At 41.1% G+C, this 17,376-nt stretch overlaps 2 protein-coding genes across 2 annotated transcripts; both read left to right on the forward strand.

The window, feature by feature from the left end:
• The first annotated feature begins 404 nt into the window (after nt 1-404).
• LOC137750321 (RB-associated KRAB zinc finger protein-like) lies at nt 405-15,842 on the forward strand. The gene is made up of 5 exons (XM_068524715.1): nt 405-550; nt 11,839-11,990; nt 12,252-12,347; nt 15,287-15,553; nt 15,811-15,842. Exons 1-5 carry the CDS (start codon nt 405-407, stop codon nt 15,840-15,842), a joined length of 693 nt encoding a protein of 230 aa, XP_068380816.1.
• Nucleotides 15,843-15,984: 142 nt separating this feature from the next.
• Nucleotides 15,985-17,064, forward strand: LOC137750322 (zinc finger protein 25-like). Its single transcript, XM_068524716.1, has 2 exons — nt 15,985-16,171; nt 16,328-17,064. Exons 1-2 carry the CDS (start codon nt 15,985-15,987, stop codon nt 17,062-17,064), a joined length of 924 nt encoding a protein of 307 aa, XP_068380817.1.
• The last annotated feature ends 312 nt before the right edge of the window (nt 17,065-17,376 follow it).

The raw sequence follows: 17,376 nt of genomic DNA on the forward strand, positions 1-17,376 counted from the left end.
AAACATTTTATAGGTGTTCATTCGTAATGAATCATTCCTGCAACTTTTCTGTAAGTTTGAAATTTTTCAAAATAAAAATGTAAAAAGAATAAGAAAATTATTAACCACTTGTTTAATGACAAGGTCAAAATAACACTGCACTTTTAGGGTCCTATTTTAATAAAGGTATCACCTAACATGGTCATTTCTGGAAGAGGAGATTATGAGTACTCTCCTTTGATCAAATCTTCGTTTGTTTTATGTGTATCTGCCGTTTTAGCCACAGTTTTGGTGTATTACTTTTGAAATCCAGTTTTGAGTGGAGGTGGACAAATTATCCAACTCACCAAGTAAAGCAGGAACTCTTCTGACATTCTCTAACGAAGGGGACGCTGAGACTTATGGGAAACGGAGTCCCGAATTTGATGGATTACCGGGAGGAGAGCGCAGGGAAGTGGTCCCTCACAGCTCCTTCTGCGCATGTGCAGTTCTCCTCATTGTTCGCCCGCTCCCAGGTCTCCAGCTTCGCGCGGCAGATAATTCCAGAGCCTCCCGGTCTACGCATTGCTCGGTGAGGGGTCCTGCACGAAGGATGTGCGCTACAGGTGAGAACCTAGTTTGGAGGGGGTTTTTGCTGAGCTTGGGGTAGGTTTTGTGCCCACACCTGGTGGAAGCAAAAACTTGGGCGAATCCCACGCAGGCTGAGACCCTGTATAGCACTTGTTCCTGAGTCTGGTCTGCATTTGCCGCTAAAGAAAGCCAAGTGACAGAGCAGCTTGGCTACGGACCTACAGGTTCCACGAAGAGGCTAAGGGAGAAGCGCGGGTTACTAGGTCACAATGAAGTGCGCTGAGAAAAAGCATACAAATGGTAACGAGCTGTTTCCAGAAGCTCCTCGAATTTGCATGCGCCCTGGCCAGCCATTCATTATCGAGTCAAATCCAGGACACCGGCGGGGGTGAGAATAAATTCTGATAACATTTATTATGTGCACGCTGATTTAAGAGCCTGAATTTGAACTAAGAAGTTCAAATTCTAGCCTGGCCACTGAGTCTCCATGGACAAAATGATGAGCCTCTAAATCTCAGTTTCCCCATCTGCCAAAGGAAGTTATTCCAAAAACCTGTCTCAAAGTCGTTTTGAGGATTGAATTAAGATAACCTGTAAACACTCAGCAGCGGTCCTGGCATTCACTAAGCACCCAGGAAATGTTAACTGCCTTTATCACTGTTCTTTTCATTAAGATCGTTATTGGTTCTCAAAGACCCCCTGGAAAGTCAGTATTACCCATCCCATTTTAACTGACAAGAAAACCAAGACTCTGGAGGGGAAGTCTCCAGGCCAGTAATTGAAGGAGCTGGGATTACAAACCTCAAACAGTTTTATTTCCAAATCCCATGCTGGGTTTTGTCTAGCAGCACATCCTTCACAGGACTAAGCAGAGTGGCACGTCCCTAAGAGCCAGAGGGAAGGACCTGGAGTGTACAGGGACTGAGTCTTCTCCAGAAGCTCTGGAGATTTCTTGGTTTCTGTTCAGAGCCCTTGGGTTACTGCATAATTGAGGCCTCTAGACTCTCCTTTCATTGTCCATCTGTCCTCTGCCCGCAGCAGTTTACAGACTCCCAAGCCAGATTTTCTGGCAGTGGTTCTCAAAAAAGCACGTATCAGAAACAGCTGGAGGGCTTGTTAAAACCCAATAGCTCTGCTGGGCCTCACCCCCAGAGTTTCTGGTTCAGGAGGTTTGGGGAGGGGCCCAAGAATTTGCATTTCTATCAAGTTCCCAGGTGACACTGATGCTGCTGGTTGGGGATCACTCTGTGAGAACTTCTGTTGTAGAGGATGGTGAATTCATTGCAAGAGAGAGTTGGGACTGGGGCTGAAGATTCCAGTTGTTTGAATTTACCCTCCCCCCTCCCCAGCCAGGTACAAATTTTCCCTGGATCACACAGCTCTTGTGAGGAAAGAAGGAGGGGGGGTGGTACCAGGAACAGGACTCTCACCTGGGAGATCCTCACGCTACCCGGACACGCTCATCACAGCTGCAGGGCAGAGATCCCAGAAACAAGCAGGTTCTCTATTTGCTTGCTTGGAAGCAATTCCTGATCCTTCTGCCCTGAGTAACACCACCACACCAGAGGCTGTGGAGAACCATTGGTCCGTGAGGTGTGGGCCAACTTTTCAAAGGAGGGGGAGTTGGGCTGAGGGTGGTGGGCAGGAGGCAGGCTTCTCGGGAAGAGGAAATTCTGAGGACGGTTGATGAGGACACGTCTGGGAGGAGGGATAGGGAGGCACTCTCTCCACTCCTCCCAGAAACTCCTCCCGGATGCCCTTAATTCTCCAGCCCCTCTTCCAGGATTTTGCACAGCCCTCAAGCCACGCCCATCATCACATGAATTTAGAGATATGCTGCCCACCCCCCATCCCTGACTTTATCCGGGTACAGGAAGAGTTTTCAGGAGTTCTGTAATCCTGCCTCAATTGGGGGCCTGAGGAAGTAATTAGTGTGGGGTTAAATACAGGGTTTCTGGAGCCACACCGCCAGGGTTCAAGGCCCAGCTCTACCGCATTACTTTAACTTCTCAATTTCCTCATCTATAAAATGGGATAGTAATAGTACCTACAGCTTGCTCTTTAAAAAATGTTTTTAATTGAATTGCTTTATTTAGTTTGTTAATCCTTGTTAGGATTTTTGCATCTAAGTTTATACGGGGAAACTAGTGACTAAGTTTTTCTCCACTTATCCTAAACTGACATTGGCCTCAAGAGTACAGGAGCCATACAGATTGAATTGGGGAAGTTTATTTTTTTTTGTTTCTGGCATGTATTCTGTAGATTATTGTTTTTCTTGAAGGTTTGGGGAAAACTGCTTACACAAATGGACTTGGAATTTTGTAGGTGTGTGTTAAATTTTTAATTTCTGCTTTAATATTTTTTGTTTTGGGTTTTTTGTTCTTTTCTATTATATATATTTTTTTATTGAAGTATAGTTGATTTACAGTGTTGTTTTAGTTTCAGGTGTACAACAGAGTGATTCAGTTATACATATATATATATATTCTTTTTCAAATTATTTTCCCATATAGGCTATTATAAAATATTGAGTATAGTTCCCTGTGCTATACAGTAAGTCCTTGTTTATCTGTTTTATATACACTGGTGTGTAGATGTTATTCCCAAATTCCTCATCTTGCTCCATTTAAGGAAGAAATGAGGTAATATATGTAAAGGACTTAGAACAATGTCTGTTACATAGTAAGCACTATGCAAGTATTGTTGGTATCACTAATAATATTATACCCACATTCTTAAAATCTAGCTTTGTATTATTTGTAAGTGGTGGAACCAAAAGGCACATCCAGGGCCCCTGCCTCCTCAGCCACTGTTCTGCCCACCGCATCTCAGTTAAGTCAAAACAAGTGTCTTAGTAAAACATCCTTTGGAGACACTGGAACCAAAGGAGAATAAATCCCTTTTTAAAAAAATAGACTTGTTAAAGCACCCCATCCCTGTTGTCAGAAGTTCCTATTAATTCTTTAACTTCATGGAGTTAAAAATATCAGTAGAATCTCTATCAGGTTTTGGTTGTTGCATCATTTTATACACTTTTTAAAATGGAAGTATTCAAAACATACAACAGTAAAGAAAATAATATATATATACTTGTCACAGCTTCAGCAATTATCAACATATATATCCTCCCTGCCACCAACATGCATGCACGTACGCACGCGTGCATACACTTTCCCCCTTCCACCTTCCTCTACTGGATTATTATTATTTTTAAATTAATTAATTTAATTTTTTTAGCTGCGTTGGGTCTTCGTTCCTGCGCGCTGGCTTTCTCTAGTTGCAATGAGCGGGGGCTACTCTTCGTTGCAGTGCGTGGGCTTCTCATTGCGGTGGCTTCTCTTGTTGCAGAGCACGGGCTCTAGGCGCACGGGCTTCAGTAGCTGTGGCTCGCGGGCTCTAGAGCGCAGGCTCAGTAGTTGTGGCGCACGGGCTTAGTTGCTCCGTGGCAAGTGGGATCTTCCCGGACCAGGGCTCGAACCCATGTCCCCTGCCTTGGCAGGTGGATTCTTAACCAGTACGCCACCAGGGAAGCCCTCTACTGAATTATTTTAATGTAAATCCCAGACATCAAAAACTTCAGAAATGTAACAGGTTTAATAACAGCCAAAAGCACAGCATGGCATCCTTGCTATGCTATCTGGGTTTAACCAGGTCTTTCTTAGTTGGATTTTGCCTTATTTTATATTTGTCTGCTATTAAATCAAAGAAGGCTATAAATTGTAAGAAACCAAAAAGGAAAAAATATTTACTCTCCACAATGAAAAGCCTGCTTCTTTTAGCTCCCCCTGGTTATACCAGGGTTGCAAGAGTCCCCTCGGCATGCCTGCCCCTTCTGAAGGGTCAGAGACAATCTCCCACCATGTGACTGTCAGCTAATATGTGGGGATTTCTAGGCAAGTGCTATAAGGACCTTCAAGGTTGATCATATTTCTCACAGTTTCTTTGCTCTTTCCCTTTCCTTCAGCTCTGCCTTCATAGTTCTCTAAACTTTTCCAGGAGCAGGAGAAAATGAACACAGCCCAGGTGAGTTGTTTACTTATTACTCAGTATTTTTCAGTGACATCTAAGAGTTGCTTTGCATTTTTAAAAAAATATTTACTGATCTTTTTTTTAAAAAAAAAAAAGACTTATTTATTGATTGATTGCTATGTTGGGTTTTCGTTTCTGTGCTAGGGCTTTCTCTAGTTGCAGCAAGCGGGGGCCACTCTTCATCGCGGTGCGCGGGCCTCTCACTATCGTGGCCTCTTTTGTTGTGGAGCACAGGCTCCAGACGCGCAGGCTCAGTAGTTGTGGCTCACGGGCCTAGTTGCTCCGCGGCATGTGGGATCTTCCCAGACCAGGGCTCGAACCCGTGTTCCCTGCACTAGCAGGCAGATTCTCAACCACTGCGCCACCAGGGAAGTCCCTGCTTTGCATTTTTAATAACCATGCTTTCTTGTCAATTGTCCTTCTTCATTTTTTCATTTCCCAACGTTTTCCTGTTTTATTATTTTACTTTCCTTCTTTCTTCTTCTACTGTTTTTGAAGGTCTACATTTTATTTTTATTCCATTATTACCTTTGATGTGTTTAACACATATGTGAACACATTTTTCTACCAACAGCAGGAATCATTTTCATCTGTAGTTTCATCCAAATAAGATACACTCCTCCCTTACCTCGGGCTTTGTGGAAATGCTCTAAATATTTTTTTTCATTTTCTCTTTACGTAATAATTACGTATTCTTAGAATTCTTTGTTAACAATAGTATCACATCTTCTAGCTACTTGAACAATAATTATTTCAATTCTAATATACATTTCCTGGTTATTTTTGCTGTCCCAAGTTTGAAGATAAAGTGACAGAATTATAATAGTTATAATATTACCTACAATTTAGGGCTGCTTATTATTCTCCAGTCACTCTTAAATTCCTTACCTGGATTAGCTCATATAATTCTGACAACAGCAGTAGGAGGTAGGCACTTTTATTATCCCCTTTTCACTGAAGTAAAAGTAAATAACTTCTCAAGAGCTTGTAACTGCAATCATTCTAAGGATACATCATTAGAAATTTGGCCAGATGGAGACCTGGAGTCCAAGTCCACTGCAAACTTTCCACCCTTTGTTGGGAGTAAGTTATCATCTGCTTGTGTTCCAACCAGCCCAAGATCTTGGAATGGGAGATCTCTTAGGCCTAGGGTTGCCAGATAAGACACAGGACGAATAAAATAAAGTAAATCTTGCATGGGACATACTTATACAAAGAATGTAATTGTTGCTTATGTGAAATTCGAATTTAACTGAGAGCCCTGTATTTTTATTTACTAAATCTGGGAACCCTACTTAGGTAGAAAGACAGTTTGAGATGCCTTCTGCCGACCTTCTGCTCTGGCAGCCCCAGCCCATCCAGAGGACCAGCCATTCTGTCTTCAGTGGCTGATTTTATTACCTGACTCCAGATGGCCTGGTGTTGAACTGGGCATGGCCTGCTTCAGCATCCCCGTCAATCACCGTAACAGCTCCTTTTCCAAAGTTTCAGGAATCCTCAGGCTTGGTACCCACAATATGAAGCTTTGTCCAAAACTGTAAAATCTTTGCCTGCATACCCTTCATAAATAACTTTCAAAAGATGTTTCCTTGCGTTAACTCCATGCACGCTTCCCTTTCACAGTCTGTAAGTCACCCACCCTCTCTGGCTGTGCCAAGAACCAGTTCCTATAGCTCTGTCTGTCCACCACGATTTCCATATGGCACGCATTCTTTCCCAGATTCTGCTGAGTTTTGATAGAGACCTCTGGAGTGGTCTACAGAATCACTATGTGGTTATACGCCTTCTGAGTCTGGGTATCTGAAAGGGCCTTTATTCTGCCCTACTCCATGAATGATTGACTGGTTATAGAATTTGGGGTTGAAATCCCTTTCCTTCAGAAGATTATAGATGATCTGCATTATCTCCTAGTATTTGGGGAGACTGAGGAGAAGTCGTGTGGCGGCTTGATTCTCATTCCTTTGTAGTAACCGGTTTTATTTTTTATTTATTTATTTTTCTTTTAAAATTTTTTTAATGACCACTGTTAAAGATTTGATGAAAGTTCATAATAATGCAGTTGACAAGAAAATTAGTTATTTCTGAGATATACATTTTAAAGTAATAACTAGGATTATTACTTATAACATTATACCAGAACATAAAAGATTTTTAGAAATTTCATATAATGTCTGAAACATTTATATTAACATATTTCCATACATATTTCCACACAAATACAAATATAAGATTTTTTGAAATTTCATGTAATGTCTGAAACATTTATATTAACATATTTCCATACAAATAACCCAATGAAAGTTTAGTATTAGTTGTTTTGTTTGTTTGTTTTTTTATACTGCAGGTTCTTATTAGGCATCAATTTTATACACATCAGTGTATACATGTCAATCCCAATCGCCCAGTTCAGCACACCGCCACCGGTTTTATTTTTTCTTCTTGCAAGTTTTTCATTATCCTTGAGCTTTAGATATTTCCACAGGCAGTGTGTCTGGCTGCCTGTCTTTTTTCAGAGTGCCTGCTTGGTAATTGGATGGATCCTGTGGAGATGAAGACTGACTTGCTCTGGGACATTTTCGGTTCGTTCTGTGATTATTTCCTTCCCTCCACCCTCTTTGTTCCTGCCACCCAGAAATCCCATGAGACGGTCAGTGCCTCTCCCCAGTCGGCCCTCTGTGCTCCTTTACTTTCATCGTTTCCATTTTTCTGTGTTTTTATTCTATGCGTTGAGAGATTTGCTCATTTTTGTCATTGGGGTCATTTTGTTTTCAAGTCTTATCTTAAGAGTTTTTGGGTTTTTTGTTGTCCTAAGTCAGCAAAAGAATATTTAATATCTGTATCTTTTTTCTGTGTTCATAGCCAACTTTTCTCCTTTTAGGGAAATAAGACTCTCTTATATGATTTGCAGACACCAATGGGAATACTTAAAAATTATTCTCTTCAGTATCTTTACTTACATTTGTTTTCATAGTCTTCAGTCTGTTGGTCTTGGTACTTATCTTTCAGGCTGTTGCTTTTTACTGGTGTTAAATTTGTTTAGCAGTCTTCAAATGTGTTCTTCCTGATGCTTCTTTCTCAGATCGTTGTTTTCCCTCCAGCATCTGGACCCTTTGCTGTTTTCTGTGTGAAGAGAAAGGTAAAGACCTCATTAGATCAATGTAGGCAGCTGATGTGTGATGCTCAGCAAGGCAGAGGTCTGTTTACTTGGCAAGATTTTCCTTTGAACGAAAGGACAGACTTAGGGCCTCTTATACGGATTATTGGGTTATGTGTACAGAACAGGCTTCACTTAGGCTCTCCAGAGAGGGACAAAGCTTGAGGGGACCCCCTTCCGCCTGCCAAAGTGGGTAGTGCCTTACCTGATGGCAGAGCATGATAGTCTGTTTCCCCAGAGTTGCCTTAAAACAAAAGCTGTGACCAAATCGGGGGACTAAGCACAGTACCCTGCTCCTCTCTTTGGATGCAAAGTTCACGCAGACACCTTGAGGCAGTTCCTTGCTTTTTTTTTTTTTTAATTTTATTTTGTACTGGAGTAGAGTTGACTAACAATGTTGTGTTAGTTTCAGGTGTACAGCAAAGTGATTTAGTTATACATGTACATATATCTATTCTTTTTCAGATTCTTTTCCCATATAGGTTATTAAAGAGTATCGAGTAGAGTTCCCTGTGCTATACAGCAAGTCCTTGTTGAAGTTCCTTGCTTTTTACAGGGAACGTTCTCCTGAGTGTTAACCCTCAGCCCACCCCTCCTGGGGGTCAGGAGTGTGGCAGCCCTTCCGTGACTCACATTCCCTGTTCTTCAGCCCAGAGCCTATCTCGGCTTCCAGCGGCAGCTGCTGCTGAGCTGGGAGGTCTCTCCGGGCTCTGAACAGAACTTGAGACTTTTGCGCATTCTGTGTTTGCATTAAGGGACGAGCACAATGCCTCCAGTATCTGCCTCCTACTCTATATCTTCCAGAAACTTCCTCTGCTCTGAGAAGTATATTGGTGTTTTTATGACTCTCCCTGCTGTAGTTTTGGAGGCAGAGGAGATTAGGTTGTGCAATCAAATCTTTATCTCCTCCATGAAGCATACCCTGAAAAAACTGAGATTTAACCCCGTCTCCCTTTGTGACCTCACTCTACCTTGTACACACATTTTTTCATGGTTCCTGTAATTTATTACTGCATGTGTATGTTTATGTAGAAAGTCCCATCATTCTGTAAACTCCTTAAAGATAGGACCAGTGTCACACATACACAATGGAATCCTACTCAGCCGTAAAAAAGAATGAAATCATGCCATTTGCAGCAACATGGATGGACCTAGAGATTATCATACTAAATGAAGTAAGTCAGAAAGAGAAAGACAAATACCATGTGATATCACTTATATGTGGAATCTAAAATATGACACAAATGAACTTATCTGCAAAACAGAAACAGACTCACAGACATAGAGAACAGACTTGTGGTTTCCAAGGGGGAGGGGGAGTGGGGGAGGGACAGATTGGGAGTTCGGGATTAGCAGATGCAAACTATTATACATAGGATGGATAAACAACAAGGTCCTACTGTATAGAACAGGGAAGTATATTCAATATCCTGTGATAAACCATAATAGAAAAGAATGAAAAAGTATGTATATATATGTATAACTGAATCACTGTGCTATACAGTAGAAATTAACACAACATTGTAAATCAACTATAATTCAATAAAATAAATTAAAAAAACAAAAAACAGGACAAGTGTCTTACCTTAGCATCCTCTATGGCTAGGACAATTGTAGGCCTGTAGAGGAACTCAAATTGTTTTATGAATCACCAACTAAAGATAGAGGCAGAGTATTTCTGGTATGATTTCTCTTCCTCCAACAAAATACAGGCAGACTTCATTTTATTGTACTTTGCTTTATTGAGCTTTGCAGATACTGCATTTTTTTTTTTTACAAATTGAAGGTTTGTGGAAACCCTGCCTCAGGCAAGGCTATTGGTCAACAGCCTTTGCTCACTTCATGTCTCTGTGTCACATTTTGGCAATTCTTGCAATATTTCAAATTTTTTCATTATTATTGTATTTGTTAGGGTGATCTGTGATCAGTGACCTCTGATGTTACTATTATAATTGTTTTTGGGGCACCACGAACTTTGCCCATATAAGACGGCAAACTTAATCCATAAATGTTTTGTGTGTTCTGACTGCTCCACTGACCAGCTCTTCCCCCATCTCTCTCCCTCTCCTTAGACCCCCCCTATCCCCTGAGATACAACACTATTGAAATTAGGCCACTTAATAGCCCTACAGTGGCTTCTAAGTGTTCAAGTGAAAGGAACAGTTGAATGTTTCTCATTTAAAATCAAAAGCTAGAAATGATTAAGCTTAGCGAGGGAGGCATGTTGAAAGTTGAGACAGGCTGAAAGCCAGGCCTTTTGTGCCAAACAATTAGCCAAGTTGTGAATGCAAAGGAAAAGTTCTTGAAGGAAATTAAAGTGCTACTTCAGTGAACACGCAAATGATAAGAAAGCGAAACAGCCTTATTGCTGATATGGAGAAAGTTTTAGTGGTCTGGATAGAAGATCAAAGCAGCCACAACATTTCCTTAAGCCAAAGACTAATCTAGAGAAAGACCCCAACTCTCTTCAATATTATGAAGGCTGAGAGAGGTCAGGAAGCTGCTATCTAGGACTTTCATAGCTAGAGAGGAAAAGTCAATGCCTGGCTTCAAAGGACAGGCTGACTCTGTTGTTAGTGGCTAATGCAGCGGGTGACTTGAAGTTGAAGCCAGTGCTCATTTACCATTCTGAAAATCCTAGGACCCTTAAGAAATATGCTAAATCTACTCTGCCTGGGCTCTATAAATGGAACAACAAAGCCTGGATGCCAGCACATCTGTTTATAACATGGTTTCCTGAATATTTTAATCCCATTGTTGAGACCCACTGCACAAAAAAAAAAAAAAAATGATTCCTTTCAAAATTATTACTGCTCATTGACAATGCACCTGGTCATCCAGGAGCTATGATGGAGATGGACGACAAGATTAATGTTGTTTTCATGCCTGCTAACACAACATGCATTGTGCAGCTCATGGAGCAAGGAGTAATTTCTTTAAGAAGTACACTTCGTAAGGCAATAGCTGGGCTTCCCTGGTGGTGCAGTGGTTAAGAATCCGCCTGCCAATGCAGGGGACACGGGTTCAAGCCTTGGTCCGGGGAGATTCCACATGCCACAGAGCAACTAATCCCGTGCGCCATAACTACTGAGCCTGTGCTCTAGAGCCCGTGAGCCACAACTACTGAAACATTTAGTAGTTTAGCTTTTGGAAAGCATTCTAGATGCCATGAAGAACATTTGTGATTCATGGGACGAAGTCAACATATCAACATTAACAAGAGTTTGGAAGAAGTTGATTCCAACCCCCAAGGATGACTTTGAGGGGTTCAAGACTTCAGTGGAGGAAGTAACTTCAGGGGTAGTGGAAATAGCAATAGGATTAAAATTAGAAGTGGTGCCTGAAGATGTGTTTGAATTGCTGCCATCTCATGATAAAACTTTAGCAGATGAGGAGTTGCATCTTTTGGATGAGCAAAGAAAGTGGTTCCTTGAGATGGAAGCTACTCCTGGGAAGGATGCTGCAAAGATTGTTGAAATGGCAACAAAGGATTTAGAATATTGCACATACTTAGTTGATAAAGCAGTGGCAGGGTTTAAGAGGATTGACTCCGATTTTGAAACAAGTCCTACTGTGGGTAAAATGCTGTCAAACAGCATTGCATGCTAAAGAGAAATCGTTCGTGAAAGGAAGAATCAATCAATGTGGCAACATTTATTGTTGTCTTATTTTAAGAAATTGCCATGGTCACCTCAGCCCTCAGCAGCCACCACCCTGATCAGCCACCAACATCAAGGCTAGACCCTCCACCAGCAAAAAGATTACAACTTGCTGAAGGCTCGATTGTTAGCATTTTTTTTTAGCAATAAAGTGTTTTTAAATTAAGGCATGTACGTTGCTTTTTTAGATATAATACTATTGCACGCTTAGTAAATAGCATAAATATAATGTTTATATGCACTGAGAAACCCCTCAAAATTCGTGTGACTCGATTGCAGTAGTCTGGAACCAAACCTGCAATATCTCTGGGGTCTGCCTGTATAACATGATGGAAGGTATGTGGTAGACAACCTTTATAACATTTTCTGGTCAACTCTTTACAGTGAATACGGTAGGATCAGTACCCCCTACATATTTCCCGTGCCATCTGGTCTTGTGCATTGCAGACTGAGCAGCCTTGGGCTATTACAGGGATTGGTGTTGTTCGAGGATGTATTGGTGGACTTCACCCAGAAGGAGTGGCAGTTGCTGGACCGTGCTCAGAGGCTCCTGTACAGGGATGTGATGCTGGAGAACTACGGGCACCTGGTGTCCCTGGGTAAGCCCAGCTTCCCGTGCAGCTCCCGACAGCATGCATTTCCTGTCTTAGGAACCAAGTCACTGTAGTGCATCATGCATTTTGGGTTTGAGATTTTGGATTCAAAAACCTTTTAGGGAACTTGAAAGTATATTGTATTCTCACCTCCCTAGTGAAAGTGTCCCCATCATTCTACAGCTCCTAAAGCTTCTCCCTTCTGATTCTTCAAAGGGCTTGACTCCTAAGCAACTTTGCCAAGTCCCACGTCATTTCCCACAACAGGTCACTGTGTTTCCAAACCTGAGCTGATACTCAAGTTGGAACAAGAAGAAGAACCGTGGATATTAAAGGGACAACTCCCAAGTGAGAGCCACCCAGGTGAGTTAATGAGGTCACCTGGAAGGCAGCCAGGGGAAACTGGATCCAAAGTGGCCAGTTCAGGGGGTAGTATCTTTGAAATGGGTTTTAGGAATCTCTTTTAGAGGCTCCAGACTTTTAGAAGTGCTAAAGGCAGATGACTACCATACCTTAGATATCAAGCCTCCATATATCACTCTCATATATAAATGCTCTTTGTTTTCTGTTTGACTTTTATAGAGAGAGATTCGCTTGGTTTTTGTAGAATCCAGTTGCTGACTTCCTCATCCTAGACCTTTATTTCTCTGTTTTTCTCTCTGTTCAATAATGACCATCCTTTACGTTCCCTCCTGTGCCAAATGTTCTGTAAATATGCATTTGTTGATGGATCATTTTATTCAATAAATATTTACAAAGCACCAGCTATGCACCAGTCACGTTCTAAGTCACAGGAGATACAAAAGCGAAGTCTCTTCTCCTATCAGTAGATCCGAATAGCAGATCCATATGTAACATGTCTGGTAGTAATTGGCACTCTGAGAAATTAAAGTCAGATGAAGGGGATGGAGAACGAAAGGGAGTCCTTTTTCAGAAGGAAGTCAGGGAAGGCCTCTTTGAGGAGGTGGACATTTGAACAGGAGAGTAGAATGGAGTCTTGAATGAAGGGATGGAGTGAGCGACGGGTTATCTGAGAGATTCCAGATCAAGGAACAGCAGATGTCAAGCCTCTGAGACAGGAGCGTGCCTGGTGTAGTCAGAGAACAGCAAGGAAGTTGGTGGGACCGGAGGGGGTTCAGTGAGGAGAAAGCAGCAGATGATGTCAGAGAGTTAGCTAGAGGCAAAGCTTTATAGGCCTGGTAAGACTGAATTCTACTCTGAGTGAGATAGTAGGTAAGAGAAGAGGTCAAGGACTGCACCCTTGAGCATTACATTTGGAGGTCACGGAGACATAGGGCTCTAGCAAGAGAGACCAAGAAGGAGCACCCACTATGGTAGAAGGAGAATCAGGAGTCAGGGGTTTCCCAGGAGCCACGTGAAAAAAAGTGTTTTTTAGAAGGAAAGAGTGAATTCCCAATATGCAGATGCAAATGTAGTCAGCATCGCCCTTTTTTTCCCTCTGCAAATTATCCAAAGGCCACAAGGAAAAAAATTTTAATGTCAATTCCATTTTTTTTATAGGTTGGAGGCAGCTGAAATCCCAAACTTTAAAAAAAGTGGAAAAACTGCCAAAAGCAATGAAAGTCAGGCTTGTTCGCAGAAATAGAAAGTATCATAGCTGTGGAAATAGTGATAGAACATATTATACAGACAGTATTTACTTGCCGATTTTACCACAAATGGAACTTAAAGTGTTGAGATTTTTTTTTAACAGTGGGATAGTAGCATTACTCTGAAGGATATCTAGGTTCTGAGTAGAGCTAAGGACATAATATGTGCTAAGGGAAGACCATGAGAGTGTATTTGTTGTTGGAAACACACAATTGATGGAATTAAATACCCTGGTCTGATAGGAGCTGACAATACTGTAGACTTGTGGGATGATCAGTTGAACATGTGTTGTGAATTTAGGTATAAAAATCTAGTATAAAGTCTAAGTATGAAAATCCAATATCAGATCTTTCTTGCTAGCATATTGGCTTCTATTTGTTTTATCTGCTACAGAAAAGTCTTAAGTTTTTAAGCATACAACCAATGTTATTGCATAAAATGAAAATAATAGAAGATAATAATAATCACTCATAGCCAAAAATTTTTAAGACAAAGATTAATAAAGGTCCTAAGACCAAGTCGAATAGCCAGGTGCTTGAGTTCTCACAAAAAAAGAGAAATCAGAGAGGAAGAAAAAACGATGTAAAAGTAGAATTAAACAACAAGGTTTTACTGTATAGCACAGGGAACTCTATTCAATATCTTGTAATAAACTATAATGGAAAAGAGTCGAAAAAATATATATAGGTATATACATATGTACATGCATAACCGAATCACTTTGCTGTACACCTAAAATTAACACAATATTGTAAATCAACTATACTTCAGTATTTTAAAAGTGAAATTAAAAATTAGTATTGTGACAGGGTACAGTCAGTTGGTACAGTACATCAGCAGATTGAAAGAGGGGAAAGTAGACTTGTTGTCAATCAAGACAAATAACTATTGATTAGCTCTGATAGAATCAAATGATATGCCAGCATGGCTTATCCTCCATCTTTGCTCTGACCCTTCCCTTGATCACCCTTTAGTCTTCCTCGTCTCCCTACTCAGTGTCCCTTATCTTTGCCCCATTCTTTTAATACCCTCCATCCTTGGATCAGTTGTTTTCCTGACATCCTTTGGACTCACTTCACCACTCCTTGTGTTTTATTTCAAACTCTCTACCCATTTTGAGGTAATTTTTGTAACAAGCCAAAGCTACTCATGTTAATTTTCAGCTTTCTCTCCCTTTTTCTACTGCAATATGTGTTTTTGTTCTTGTTTTCATGTACCAACTAAAAGAGTAGGGTAGATATGTGCTTAGGAGTTCCTTCATCCCAGGAGACTGTGTCTGAAACCTAAGAATTAACTCAACTTAGAGCATTTGTTTTTTTTAAATAAATTTATTTATTTATTTATTTATTTTTAGCTGTGTTGGATCTTCGTTTCTGTGCGAGGGCTTTCTCTAGTTGCGGCGAGCTGGGGCCACGCTTCATCGTGGTGCGCGGGCCTCTCACTATCGCGGCCTCTCTTGTTGCGGAGCACAGGCTCCAGACGCGCAGGCTCAGTAATTGTGGCTCACGGGCCCAGTTGCTCCACGGCATGTGGGATCTTCCCAGACCAGGGCTCGAACCCATGTCCCCTGCATTGGCAGGCAGACTCTCAACTACTGCGCCACCAGGGAAGCCCAGAGCATTTGTATACGAGCCTATTCCTTAAGAAATGTGTTAAGATTTATAATGTATGTTAATTTTTTATATTTCTAGAAGTCCAAAGAACCAATAACATGAAAGAGATAAGCCAAGAAAATGAAGACAAGTATTTGAGGCAAGGTTTATTCATCAACAACAAAACATTGACTGAGGAGAGAACTAAGACCTTCAGAGAAACACTTAATATGACCACAAATCCAGTGCCCTCAAAAAAAATATCCCATCAGTGTGACCCATTTGTAACAAACTTGAAAAGTGTTTTTGAATTAGTTATTAGTAATAGAAGCGGTGTGAGAAAAAAATCTAATGATTTCAATGGATGTGGATTCCTTACTACTGTGCATGAGAAAACCCATACAGGGAACAAGCCCAGTGAAAATGATCAAAAGAGGAAATCGCACAGACAAATTGAGGACTTTATTCAACGTCAGAAGAATTCAGCTTTGGAGCAATGTCTTGAATATAATCATTGTGAGAAAGCTTTTCACAGAAAAACAGCCTTTGTTGCATGTAAGAGAGCTCATACAGGAGAGAAACCCTCTGAAGGTAACAAATATGGACAAGCCTTCCTCCAAAAGTTAAAGCTTGGTGCTTGTCCAAGAACCGTTAAGGAAAGGAAACCACACGAATCCAGTAAAAATAGGAAATCTTCATGCTTGAAGTCAAAACGTGCACATCAGAGAGCTCACTGTGAATGTAACAAATTGGGGAAATCTTTTAGCGAGAAGTCGAACCTCACTCAACATCAGAGAATGCACGCAGGAGGAAAACCTGATGAGTATAACAGAAGTGAGGAGGCCTTGCAGAAGTTATCCCACACTCAAAATGAGCGAACTCATACAGGAGAGAAAATCTATGACTGTAACCAGTGTGGGAAATACTTCCACAAAAAGCCACATCTGACTCAACATCCGAGAACTCACACAACGGAAAAACCCAGTAAGTGTAATGATAGTGAGAGAGCTGTGAAAAAGGAGTCCTACCTCGCTCTAAAGCAGAGAATTAACACGAGTGAGAAAAGCTTTGAAGGTAGTAAGTGTGAGAAATCCTCCCACAAGACATTGAAACTCAGTCAACATCAGAGAACGTGTTCAGGGGAACCAAATAATGAGTGTAGTGAAAGTGGGAGGGTCTTAAGTAAGAAGTCACACCTCACTCAAAATCAGAGGGCTCACAAAGGGAAGAAAACCTATGACTGTAATAAATGTGGGGACAGCTTCCCTAAGAAAACAGACCTTTCTCAACATCAGAGTGTGCACACAGGAAAAAAGCCCTATGAATGTAGTGAATGTGGGAAGTCCTTTTTTGTAAAGTCCAACCTCACTGAGCATCAGAGAACTCACACAGGAGAAAAACCCTACAAATGTCGTGAATGTGGAAAATCGTTCTGCCAGAAGTCGGCCCTCACCGTACATCAGAGAACTCACACGGGAGAGAAACCCTATAAATGTAATGAATGTGGGAAAACCTTCTGTGTGAAGTCAAACCTTACTCAACATCAAAGGACCCACACAGGAGAGAAACCCTATAAATGTAATGAATGCTGGAAATCTTTCTGCGTGAAATCCAACCTCATTGTACATCAGAGAACTCATACAGGAGAGAAACCCTACAGATGTCCCGAATGTGGGAAAACCTTCTATGAAAAGTCAGCCCTCACAAAACATCAGAGAATTCACACAGGGGAAAAACCCTATGAGTGTAAAGAATGTAGAAAAACCTTCAGCCAGAGGTCAGCCCTCACCAAACATCAAAGAAAAAAACATAAGAAGAAAACTCCCACCAACACTCTCCACGTGCAGAAGCCATCCTCTGCAGTTCATAGCCATTGAACATCAGCAAATTCACAGGGCAGAGGCACTTAGATGTCAACACATGTAGGAAAGTCTTTATCAATAGGTTAGAGCTAATTGGAATTAGAGAAGTAATATAGGAGCGAAATAGGAGCTCTCTATGAATGCTTTGATTGTGTGAAAGCTCTCAAGAAGTATTCAGAGATATGGAGGGCAAATGTATTATTTTAAGGAATATGGATAAAAAATGTTCCTGTGGGAAAATGTTCTTGTGGAAATAGAAGTCGTATTTCAGATGTGATACCAAACTTGTTACAAAAAAAGATAATAAAATATTCAGTTCTTAATAGA

This window comes from Eschrichtius robustus, chromosome 16 (assembly GCF_028021215.1).
Source record: "Eschrichtius robustus isolate mEscRob2 chromosome 16, mEscRob2.pri, whole genome shotgun sequence".
Classification (NCBI taxonomy): domain Eukaryota; kingdom Metazoa; phylum Chordata; class Mammalia; order Artiodactyla; family Eschrichtiidae; genus Eschrichtius; species Eschrichtius robustus.